This window comes from Pseudophryne corroboree, chromosome 3 (genome assembly GCF_028390025.1).
Source record: "Pseudophryne corroboree isolate aPseCor3 chromosome 3, aPseCor3.hap2, whole genome shotgun sequence".
Lineage (NCBI taxonomy): Eukaryota > Metazoa > Chordata > Amphibia > Anura > Myobatrachidae > Pseudophryne > Pseudophryne corroboree.
In genome coordinates, this window is record NC_086446.1 from 46,609,681 (window position 1) to 46,622,975 (window position 13,295).

Below are 13,295 nucleotides of genomic sequence, written 5' to 3' on the forward strand. Positions count from 1 at the left end.
AAGTCCGACAATCTTCTAGCCGATGCAATTGCTAAAAGAAAAAGAGACTTTCTGGTAAGCCATTTAAGATCTACAGAGTCCAGACGCTCATACGGGAACTCCTGTAGTGACTGGAGTACTATGGACAGGTCCCAAGGGGCTACCGGAGGGACAAACGGAGGTTGTATCCTGAGTACGCCCTGTAGAAAGGTTCGAATGTCAGGGAGCGTAGCAATCCTTCTTTGAAACCATATGGACAAAGCTGATACCTGTACCTTCAGTGAAGCCAGTCTCAATCCAAGATCTAATCTGGCTTGAAGAAAAGCAAGGATATTAGATAACCTAAAGTGAGAGGGTCATAGTTTTTGTGAGCACACCATTGGAAATAGGTGTGCCACACTAATAGATTTTTGCTGAACCTGGCTTTCTTGCTTTAAGCATCGTCTGTACTACTTGGCGAGAAAAACCCTTAGCTCTCAAGAGGGATGTCTCAAGAGCCACACCGTCAAAGATCCGGATGTAGACAGGGACCTTGAAATAGCAGATCCAGCCACAGAGGAAGTGACAGAGGGTCGTGTATGGAGAGACTGAGGAGGTCTGCGTACCAATGACGTCTGGGCCACGCTGGGGCTTTTAGTATTATCATGCCCCCTTCCTGTTTGAACTTTCAGATCATTCTTGGTAGAAAGGCCACTGGAGGGAACAGGTATGCTAGTCTGAACTCCCAGTTCACTGACAGAGCATCTACAAATGTTGCTTCTTGGTCCCTTGTGCGGGAACCATACAATGGCAGCTTTTTGTTGTGATGCAAGGCCATGAGGACTACTTCTGGAAGGCCCCACCTGTCCACTAGTAGTTGGAATATCTGAGGGTATAATGCCCACTCCCCTAAATGCACGTCGTGTTGGCTGAGAAAATCCACCTCCAAATTTAAGACTCCTGGAATGAATACTGCTGGTATTGCCGGGAGGTGGCGATCAGCCCACCTTAGGATCTGTGCTACCTCGTGCATTGCCATCCAACTGCGGGTTCCTCCTTGGTGGTTTAGGTAAGCATACAGGGGAGGGGTCCTGGGGTGCACACCAGTAATGAGAGGTTCGACCCTGCGGAGACCTTGGAGTACTGCATAAAAAGACAAGGGGCCTAATTCAGATCTGATCACAGCACCAAATTTGTTAGCTAATGGGCAAAACCATGTGCACTGCAGGTGGGGCAGATATATAACGTGCAGCGAGTGTTAGATTTGGGTGGGGTGTGTTCAAACTGAAATCTAAATTGCAGTGTAAATATAAAGCAGCCAGTATTTACCCTGCAGAGAAACAATATAACCCACACAAATCTAACTCTCTCTGCACATGTTACATCTGACCCATCTGCAGTGCACATGCTTTTGCCCCTTAGCTAACAAATGTAATGCTGTGATTAGTTCTGAATTAGGCCCTAGGTCGCAGGTGCGCAATTCAAAATCTACCAATTTATTATTAATAAATATTGCAATAAAATTTAGAATTTTGAGCGAGGTTCTTCGCATAGTTATGGCCATAAATAACGGCTTGCCCACCGCGTCCAGGTGACTTCGTTAATCGGGCAAGTGAAAAAAGTGAAGATATGGTAGTGCTATCGCAGTCTGAATATTTTTGTGGAGTGCGCATACGCAGTGACCGCACTGCGCGTGCGCACCCTAGGAGCCCGGTGAGATGCTAGTAGCATCTCTGGGCTGCGATCGCCTCTGCCTGATTGGCGCGGTGGCTGCGATCAACTCTGAATTACCCCCATTGAAACAACACACACAATAGGGATGACAGGAAATATGAAAATGAATCGTTAATCGAGCAAGTCCCTAAGGTACTGGGGGTTACAGATCGAACGTTGATACCATGGACCCCAGAAACTGCATCGACGACTGTATTGAGACTGGCTAAGAGTCTGCACACTCGTGCCTGTAGTTTCGCTATCTTTTCCGGTGGAAGGAAGATTCTCTGGCTCTGTGACTCTAGCAGAGCTCCTAGATGCATCATCTGCTGGGACGGTATCAGGGATTATTTCTTCTGATTGATAACCCAGCCGTGTTTCTGAAGAAACAGGATAGTCACTTGTAGATGACTGCACAGGGTGTCTGGGGATTGTGCTAGGATAAGCAACTCGTCCAGGTAGGGTAGGATTCGGATTCCCTGTAGATGTAGCTGTGCTGCCATGACCGCCATTATTTTGGTAAAGACTCGAAGAGCATAGACAGGCCAAAGGGCAGCGCCTGAAATTGGAAATGCTGTTTTAGAACAGCAAATCTGAGATATTGCTGACGAGCTGGTAAAATAGGCACATGCAGGTATGTGTCCTGGATATCCAGTGACACCATGAAATCCCCCGGTTCCAATGCTAATACTACAGAACTGAGAGTTTCCTTACGAAACTTGGGCACCCGGAAGTATTTGTTCAGAGACCTGAGGTTTAAAATAGGTTGATGTGACCCATTGGATTTCTGAACTAGAAATGGAGTGGAGTATAACCCCCTGCCTCTGCGTGCTCGGGGTACAGGAATAATTACTCATGATTTTGGAAGGGAATATATTGCCTTTTGCAGGGCCACAGCTTTGGCTAGATCCCTTGGGGGGCCTGTGCAAATGAATTGAGGGGAGGGCGCGCTTCAGGGATTGTATAGCGTACCCATGAGACTACTTTCCGAACCCAGGCGTCTGTGGTTGCACGACACCAGGTGTTGGCGTACTCAAGCAGTTGGCCTCCCACTCTGGGATCCCCCAGGAGGAGGCCTGTACCATCAGGCTGTAGGTTTGTCAGTGGATTTAGCAGCCGGCTGTCTAGTAGCCCAGGCCTGCTTGTGTGGCTTGTTGGGCCCATTAGTGGCTGTCTGACGTGGAAAGGGCGGTTCCTTAGCTTTTCCTTGGGGACAAGAGGATCGAGTTACATTACCTCTAGATTTGTGTGTAGTTGCGGAAGGCAGAAACGCTCCTAGATGCAGCTATAGTGGCCACCATCTCATCTAGTTTTTTCCCAAACAAGATATCCCAAGACATAGAATGGTAGGGTTTCCAGGGCCTTTTTGGAATCACTTCCACCTTCCATGTACGTGACCAAATCATGTGTGTTGCTGCTATTGATGTAGCAGAAACTTTAGTGGTCAATAAACCCTTGTCTAAGGCCGCTTCTCCTAGATAAGACGCTGCCTCTCTAATGTTTGCAATGTGAGACATATGGACTCTGTTCACATCTGCAGGCATGCTTTCTTCTAAAGCCTCTGTCCAACTTTCAATGGTCTTTGTTACCCCTGCAGAGGCCATGGCTGGTCTAGTGACTGCCCTGAGGGGGAATAAATAGACTTGAGGCAAGTTTCTACATTCCTGTCTGTGGTATACTTTAGGGACGAAACAGATGGGATAGGCAGTGTAGAGGTGCGCACGAGGCGTGCCACATGTGAAGCCCCCGAGGGAGATGTTTCCCATTTTGCACATTCTTTTGTTGGAAGGGGGTAAAATGTTGTTCGACACCTTGGTACCTGAAATGTTTTACCAGGTGTAGCCCAGGCTTTTTGTATTAATTCCGTCAGTTGTTCTGACTGAGGAAATTCTGCTGTAGCCACTTTTGGACACGTAAATACCGGCGCCTTGGATTTAGATTTAGAAGCCGGTTGCTCCTCACTTTTAACCACTTTCCTGGCATGGTCGCATCGCCTGCAAGTGCTTTATCTGACCTGGTCGCACAGGATGCGACCAGTCAGATAAACTGTGTTAGCAGCGGCAGGGAAGGGAAACTTCCCTCCGCTGCTGCTGTCAGAGGGACTGGAAGGTCCCTCTGCCTCCCTTCACTCTTCCCTACTGAAAGCCACGATGTTTCCAGTGTTCCAGATCGATGTTTCGATGTTTGGATTAATAAGCGAGGGACCATTGAACCCTGAGCGGCATATAATTACAACAGCCACAGACAGTAACAACCGAGCATCTCGGTCACATTGCGCATGCATGTATTAAGTAATATACAGAAATACACAATGCTTTTTAACACTATATGGTGCATATAAAATTTCTTATCAAGTTACTGATTATTGTCACACAGCAATATCAAGACTGTGCGATGCGCTGTCAATATATCCACCTATTTTGATAAACGTGTGTAATTCCAGCACAGTTATAGGTGGTAAGGGATTTCCCAGTATAGAACAGACACACCTGGGTTAACGGGTGGTACCCACATTATATATACTATTATTACAAGTGGGGAAATATGTCAATGCTCCCTAATGATATTCATCAGAAAAATTGCTAGCACTAAGCATAACGGAATATCTGGTAGGACACAGCAGGCTTATTATTGTGTGTGGTAATAAATTAATAAAGCCTGAGAAGCTTTTAACCACACATAGTGTGTATTAACAACATAAACCATTGAAGGTGATGTGAGTGCGGCAAGCAGCCGCAAATACTCATAATACCAGCCCTAATGTATTAATATTCCCATCTGACATCTAATTATTATGAAGGGCTTAGTGTACAATAGACCTGATTTAATTGGTGTAGAACAGCCTGAAATAATTTATTATTAAAAGATCACTGTCAATGGAGTCATGATGCATGCTACACTTAGACCCATACAATAGACGTGATCTTACTGTATATGGAAGATTAATTAACAGTGTATATACCAGGGTCTTTTGCCAATGGAGTTTCTCTAAAGGAACTATTGATGACATGTCTTTGCCTGCAGATAATCCTATCCTATGGAATGAATAATTTATACCATGACATTTAGATGCACATAAAGGGACTGATTTTGTCCTAGGAGCATTTGAATGTAATACCTCTGAGGTCTGTATCATACTAGGTTTACCTACCTTCACATAATACGTGCAAGATATGCTGTCTTGATTCATATTAATACATAACAAGTACCAAGAATAATAATCAACTAAATTAAATTAAATAATGATAATAAATAAACACGTACTAAACCAGTGATATTTACTTAGAACAATGAACTGAGTGATGCAATCATTAGAGCACAGTGAATCAGCTTTTAATTTTTCAAGCACATAATTTAATCACTCACTGGGGTATATTTACTAAGGTCCCGATTTTGACCGAGATGCCGTTTTTTCTTCAAAGTATCATCTCGGTAATTTACTAAACTCAAATCACGGCAGTGATGAGGGCATTCGTATTTTTTTGGAAGTCCAACAAAAAAAATACGAATGAATACACCATCGGTCAAAACGCGGCTGTTTAAGTATGAATCTCGGTCATTTACTAAGAAGTGCAAAGCAAAAAAAAAAACACTGCCGTGAAAAATTACAACTCGTAAAAAAGTGCTAAAAAAAAACAGACCTGCTTTTAATATCCGTGATTCGATAGGCATGCACGGATCCATGAGATCCGTGCATGTATATCAGTGGGAAGGGGTGGGAAAGTGGTTATTTTCGCAAAAAAAATTGCGTGGGGTCCCCCCTCCTAAGCATAACTAGCCTCGGGCTCTTTGAGCCGATCCTGGTTGCAGAAATATGTGGGAAAATATTGACAGGGGTTCCCCCATATTTAAGCAACCAGCATCGGGCTCTGCGCCTGGTCCTGGTTCCAAAAATACAGGGGACAAAAAGAGTAGGGGTCCCCCGTATTTTTAAAACCAGCACCGGTCTCCACTAGCTGGACAGATAATGCCACAGCCGGGGGTCACTTTTATATGGTGCCCTGCGGCCGTGGCATCAAATATCCAACTAGTCACCCCTGGCCGGGGTACCCTGGGGGAGTGGGGACCCCTTCAATCAAGGGGTCCCCCCCCCCAGCCACCCAAGGGCCAGGGGTGAAGCCCGAGGCTGTCCCCCCCCCATCCAATGGGCTGCGGATGGGGGGCTGATAGCCTTTGTTGAAAATGTCAAGATATTGTTTTTAGTAGCAGTACTACAAGTCCCAGCAAGCCTCCCCCGCATGCTGGTACTTGGAGAACCACAAGTACCAGCATGCGGCGGAAAAACGGGCCCGCTGGTACCTGTAGTACTATTACTAAAAAAATACCCAAAAAAACACAAGACACACACACCTTGAAAGTAAAGATTTATTACATACATCCACACAAACATACATACATACTTACGTATGTCCCCACGCAGGTCGGTCCTCTTCTCCAGTAGAATCCATGGGGTACCTGTTGAATAAATTATACTCACCAGCTCCAGGGTCCCAGGCTCCTCGTAGCATCCATTTGTAATCCACGTACTTGAATAAAATAAAAAAACGGGAACCCGAGCCACGCACTGAAAGGGGACCCATGTTTTGACCCCCGGCTGTGGCATTATCTGTCCAGCTAGTGGAGGCCGGTGCTGGTTTTAAAAATACGGGGGACCCCTACTCTTTTTGTCCCCCGTATTTTTGGAACCAGGACCAGGCGCAGAGCCCGATGCTGGTTGCTTATATATGGGGGAACCCCTGTCAATTTTTTCCCCATATTTCTGCAACCAGGATCGGCTCAAAGAGCCCGAGGCTGGTTATGCTTAGGAGGGGGGACCCCACGCAATTTTTTATATTTATTTTACAGTGTTTAGTTTAAAAAAAATGAACCCCAGCACAGATCACACAGATCCGGCCGAGATTCATTTTTAAAAAGTCGGCAGTGTTTTGCTAATCACTGCCGTAAAAAAGGTTAAAAAAACACGAATGACATCGGAACAAATGAAAATGCAGAATACGACAGCTTAGTAAATTAGTCGTAATAAATTCAAAAAGTTGCAAGTTTACACTTTCGATGTCATTCGTGATTGAACTTTGACCTTTTTCCGAAAATTACGAATGTTAGTAAATATACCCCACAGTGCACATTTTATCTATATTTTTTCACCAATATGTTTCTCAATTGCTAGGCAATTTTTTATTAATTAAATACAAATAAAAGTTATATTTTAATAAAACACATAAGTTTTCCTCTTTCTAAGTGCGCCAACGAAGAGACAATCCTTTTTCGTTCTCTATTATTTATTGTCTATGGCAGCACCCCCTATGGATGTAAGCAGAATTTTGTATGCATGAATACAATTTGGGGATTACATTATTGAATAACATCATAAACTTTGTCTGGTGCAGAAGACATCCCTTTCCCCCATTTTCCTGTATGTATTATTAGTGCATTGGCCATCCAGAACAGGATCCTGTGTGGACATCGCCGAACAAGTCCTGCATGTTACCAGTACTGGAGCAGCCTGCCCCTTGTTAGCCTTTCTGGAAGACATAGTAATAACTGTAAAGCACACCGCAGTGTACTGCTTAACAATTCAATGTGACTGCCTTCACAAATATGTGTATATGTGAAGTGCCAATGTAACCCTCAAACACCTGTATTCTAGGGTTATACAAGATGAAAAATAGAAAGGGATAGCAATAGCCGTAGAGAAACTGAGTAAACAGACAGCAGAGCTAGCACAAGTCACATTCAATGTATATATATATATATATTTCTCTGACGTCCTTGTGGATGCTGGGACTCCGTCAGGACCATGGGGAATAGCGGCTCCGCAGGAGACAGGGCACAAAAATAAAAGCTTTAGGACTAGGTGGTGTGCACTGGCTCCTCCCCCTATGACCCTCCTCCAAGCCTCTGTTAGGTTTTTGTGCCCGGCCGAGAAGGGTGCAACTAGGTAGCTCTCCTGAGCTGCTTAGAATAAAAGTATAGACTTAGGTTTTTTTTATTTTCAGTGAGTCCTGCTGGCAACAGGCTCACTGCAGCGAGGGACTAAGGGGAGAAGAAGCGAACTCACCTGCGTGCAGAGTGGATTGGGCTTCTTGGCTACTGGACATTAGCTCCAGAGGGACGATCACAGGCCCAGCCATGGATGGGTCCCGGAGCCGCGCCGCCGGCCCCCTTACAGATGCTGAAGACAGAAAAGGTCAAGAAATCGGCGGCAGAAGACGTCCATGTCTTCATAAAGGTAGCGCACAGCACTGCAGCTGTGCGCCATTGCTCTCAGCACACTTCACACCGCGGTCACTGAGGGTGCAGGGCGCTGGGGGGGGGCGCCCTGAGACGCAATGAAAACACTATATATGACTAAAAATACATCACATATAGCTCCTGGGCTATATGGATGTATTTAACTCCTGTCATTTTACCTCAGAAAAAGCGGGAGAGAGGCCGCCGAGAAGGGGGCGGAGCCTATCTCCTCAGCACACAAGCGCCATTTTTCCACACAGCTCCGCTGGTAGGAAGGCTCCCAGACTCTCCCCTGCACTCCTGCACTACAGAATCAGGGTAAAAAAGAGAGGGGGGGCACCTATTTGGCTAGATATCGCAGCTATAAGGGATAGACACTTATTTATAAGGTTGTCCCTATACATATATAGCGTTTTGGTGTGTGCTGGCAAACTCTCCCTCTGTCTCCCCAAAGGGCTAGTGGGGTCCTGTCCTCTATCAGAGCATTCCCTGTGTGTGTGCTGTGTGTCGGTACGCGTGTGTCGACATGTATGAGGAGGAAAATGGTGTGGAGGCGGAGCAATTGCCTGTATTAGTGATGTCACCCCCTAGGGAGTCGACACCTGACTGGATGGTCTTATTTAAGGAATTACGTGATACTGTCGGCACTTTACAAAAAACTGTTGACGACATGAGACAGCCGGCAAATCAGTTAGTGCCTGTCCAGGCGTCTCAAACACCGTCAGGGGCTCTAAAGCGCCCATTACCTCAGTCGGTCGACACAGACACTGACTCCAGTGTCGACGGTGAAGAAACAAACGTATTTTCCAGTAGGGCCACACGTTACATGATCACGGCAATGAAGGAGGCTTTGCATATTTCTGATACTACAAGTACCACAAAAAAGGGTATTATGTGGGGTGTGAAAAAACTACCCGTAGTTTTTCCTGAATCAGAAGAATTAAATGAAGTGTGTGATGATGCGTCGGTTTCCCCCGATAAAAAATTGCTGATATCTAAGAAATTATTGGCATTATACCCTTTCCCGCCAGAAGTTAGGGCGCGTTGGGAAACACCCCCTAGGGTGGATAAGGCACTTACACGCTTATCAAAACACGTGGCGTTACCGTCTCCTGATACGGCCGCCCTCAAGGAGCCAGCTGATAGGAAGCTGGAAAATGTCCTAAAAAGTATATACACACATACTGGTGTTATACTGCGACCAGCGATTGCCTCAGCCTGGATGTGCAGCGCTGGGGTTGCTTGGTCGGATTCCCTGACTGAAAATATTGATACCCTGGACAGGGACAGTATTTTATTGACTATAGAGCGTTTAAAAGATGCGTTTCTATATATGCGTGATGCACAGAGGGATATTTGCACCCTGGCATCAAGAGTAAGTGCGCTGTCCATATCTGCCAGAAGATGTTTATGGACACGACAGTGGTCAGGTGATGCGGATTCCAAACGGCACATGGAAGTATTGCCGTATAAAGGGGAGGAGTTATTTGGGGTCGGTCTTTCGGACCTGGTGGCCACGGCAACAGCGGGAAAATCCACCTTTTTACCCCAACTCACCTCTCAGCAGAAAAAGACACCGTCTTTTCAGCCTCAGTCCTTTCGTCCCCATAAGGGCAAGCGGGCAAAAGGCCAGTCATATCTGCCCCAGGGTAGAGGAAAGGGAAAAAGACTGCAGCAGACAGCCTCTTCCCAGGAACAGAAGCCCTCTACCGCTTCTGCCAAGTCCTCAGCATGACGCTGGGGCCTTACAAGCGGACTCAGGTGCGGTGGGGGGTCATCTCAAGAGTTTCAGCGCGCAGTGGGCTCACTCGCAAGTGGACCCCTGGATCCTACAGGTAGTATCCCAGGGGTACAAATTGGAATTCGAGACGTCTCCCCCTCGCAGGTTCCTGAAGTCTGCTTTACCAACGTCTCCCTCCGACAGGGAGGCAGTATTGGAAGCAATTCACAAGCTGTATTCCCAGCAGGTGATAATCAAAGTACCCCTCCTACAACAGGGAAAGGGGTATTATTCCACACTATGTGGTACCGAAGCCAGACGGCTCGGTGAGACCTATTCTAAATCTGAAATCTTTGAACACTTACATTCAAAGGTTCAAATTCAAGATGGAGTCACTCAGAGCAGTGATAGCGAACCTGGAAGAGGGGGACTATATGGTGTCCCTGGACATCAAGGATGCTTACCTTAATGTCCCAATTTGCCCTTCTCACCAAGGGTACCTCAGGTTCGTAGTACAGAACTGTCATTATCAGTTTCAGACGCTGCCGTTTGGATTGTCCACGGCACCCCGAGTCTTTACCAAGGTAATGGCCGAAATGATGATACTTCTTCGAAGAAAAGGCGTCTTAATTATCCCTTACTTGGACGATCTCCTGATAAGGGCAAAGTCCAGGGAACAGTTGGAGGTCGGAGTAGCACTATCTCGGGTACTGCTACAACAGCACGGGTGGATTTTAAATATTCCAAAATCGCAGCTGATCCCGACGACACGTCTGCTGTTCCTAGGGATGATTCTGGACACAGTCCAGAAAAAGGTGTTTCTCCTGGAGGAGAAGGCCAGGGAGTTATCCGAGCTAGTCAGGAACCTCCTAAAACCAGGAAAAGTGTCAGTGCATCAGTGCACAAGGGTCCTGGGAAAAATGGTGGCTTCTTACGAAGCGATTCCATTCGGCAGATTTCACGCAAGAACGTTTCAGTGGGATCTGCTGGACAAATGGTCCGGATCGCATCTTCAGATGCATCAGCGGATAACCCTGTCTCCGAGGACAAGGGTGTCTCTTCTGTGGTGGCTGCAGAGTGCTCATCTACTAGAGGGGCGCAGATTCGGCATTCAGGATTGGATCCTGGTGACCACGGATGCCAGACTGAGAGGCTGGGGAGCAGTCACACAGGGAAAAAATTTCCAGGGAATGTGGTCAAGTCTGGAGGCTTCACTTCACATAAATATACTGGAGCTAAGGGCAATTTACAATGCTCTATGCCTAGCAAGACCTCTGCTTCAAGGTCAGCCGGTGCTGATCCAGTCGGACAACATCACGGCAGTCGCCCACGTAAACAGACAGGGCGGCACAAGAAGCAGGAGGGCAATGGCAGAAGCTGCAAGGATTCTCCGCTGGGCGGAAAATCATGTGATAGCACTGTCAGCAGTGTTCATTCCGGGAGTGGACAACTGGGAAGCAGACTTCCTCAGCAGGCACGATTCTCCACCCGGGAGAGTGGGGATTCACCCAGAAGTCTTCCACATGATTGTGAACCGTTGGGAAAGACCAAAGGTGGACATGATGGCGTCCCGCCTCAACAAAAAACTGGACAGGTATTGCGCCAGGTCAAGGGACCCTCAGGCAATAGCTGTGGATGCTCTGGTAACACCGTGGGTGTACCAGTCAGTGTATGTGTTCCCTCCTCTTCCTCTCATACCCAAGGTATTGAGAATTATAAGACGGAGAGGAGTAAGAACTATACTCATGGCTCCGGATTGGCCAAGAAGGTCTTGGTACCCGGAACTTCAAGAGATGCTCACAGAGGACCCATGGCCTCTGCCGCTAAGAAGGGATTTGCTTCAGCAGGGACCCTGTCTGTTCCAAGACTTACCGCGGCTGCGTTTGACGGCATGGCGGTTGAACGCCGGATCCTAAGGGAAAAAGGCATTCCGGAAGAGGTCATACCTACCCTGGTCAAAGCCAGGAAGGAGGTGACCGCACAACATTATCACCGCATTTGGCGAAAATATGTGGCGTGGTGTGAGGCCAGGAAGGCCCCCACGGAGGAATTTCAACTGGGTCGATTCCTGCATTTCCTGCAGACAGGAGTGTCTATGGGCCTCAAATTGGGGTCCATTAAGGTTCAAATTTCGGCCCTGTCGATTTTCTTCCAGAAAGAATTGGCTTCAGTTCCTGAAGTCCAGACATTCGTCAAGGGAGTACTGCATATACAGCCTCCTTTTGTGCCTCCAGTGGCACCGTGGGATCTCAATGTAGTTCTGGGATTCCTCAAATCACATTGGTTTGAACCGCTCAAATCTGTGGATTTGAAATATCTCACATGGAAAGTGACCATGCTGTTGGCCCTGGCCTCGGCCAGGCGAGTGTCAGAATTGGCGGCTTTGTCTCACAAAAGCCCATATCTGATTTTCCATTCGGACAGGGCAGAACTGCGGACTCGTCCCCAGTTTCTCCCTAAGGTGGTGTCAGCGTTTCACCTGAACCAACCTATTGTGGTGCCTGCGGCTACTAGGGACTTGGAGGACTCCAAGTTACTGGACGTTGTCAGGGCCCTGAAAATATATGTTTCCAGGACGGCTGGAGTCAGGAAAACTGACTCGCTGTTTATCCTGTATGCACCCAACAAGCTGGGTGCTCCTGCTTCTAAGCAGACGATTGCGCGTTGGATTTGTAGTACAATTCAGCTTGCACATTCTGTGGCAGGCCTGCCACAGCCAAAATCTGTAAATGCCCATTCCACAAGGAAGGTGGGCTCATCTTGGGCGGCTGCCCGAGGGGTCTCGGCTTTACAACTTTGCAGAGCTGCTACTTGGTCAGGGGCAAACACGTTTGCAAAATTCTACAAATTTGATACCCTGGCTGAGGAGGACCTGGAGTTATCTCATTCGGTGCTGCAGAGTCATCCGCACTCTCCCGCCCGTTTGGGAGCTTTGGTATAATCCCCATGGTCCTGACGGAGTCCCCAGCATCCACTTAGGACGTCAGAGAAAATAAGAATCTACTTACCGATAATTCTATTTCTCGCAGTCCGTAGTGGATGCTGGGCGCCCATCCCAAGTGCGGATTGTCTGCAATACTTGTACATAGTTATTGTTACAAAAATCGGGTTGTTTTTGTTGTGAGCCATCTTTTCAGAGGCTCCTCTGTTATCATGCTGTTAACTGGGTTCAGATCACAAGTTGTACAGTGTGATTGGTGTGGCTGGTATGAGTCTTACCCGGGATTCAAAATCCTTCCTTATTGTGTACGCTCGTCCGGGCACAGTATCCTAACTGAGGCTTGGAGGAGGGTCATAGGGGGAGGAGCCAGTGCACACCACCTAGTCCTAAAGCTTTTATTTTTGTGCCCTGTCTCCTGCGGAGCCGCTAATCCCCATGGTCCTGATGGAGTCCCCAGCATCCACTACGGACTACGAGAAATAGAATTATCGGTAAGTAAATTCTTATTATTGTCAAATACTGTGACAGAGGCAACATTCTAAAGGCCTAACAGCTATATATATATGTACTACGGGATAGTACGTATATTATGCATACACATAATAATCACAATATCAAAGGTGACCTCATATTCACCATTATAGTTCAAAAGCATAAGAGAATTCATTTTGTTTCTAGCTAAATGAGAAAGCATATTCATATGAACTTTACACAGACTAAGGGGCCCTACAC

At 46.9% G+C, this 13,295-nt stretch overlaps 1 protein-coding gene across 1 annotated transcript in view; it reads right to left on the minus strand.

The window, feature by feature from the left end:
• Positions 1-13,295, minus strand: part of LOC135057143 (uncharacterized) — a 356,477-nt gene that overhangs the window by 114,290 nt on the left and 228,892 nt on the right. Inside the window, exon 14 of the mRNA XM_063963040.1 lies at positions 13,174-13,241. Coding sequence (XP_063819110.1) covers positions 13,174-13,241 — 68 coding nt within the window. The remainder of the gene's footprint in view (positions 1-13,173; positions 13,242-13,295) is intronic.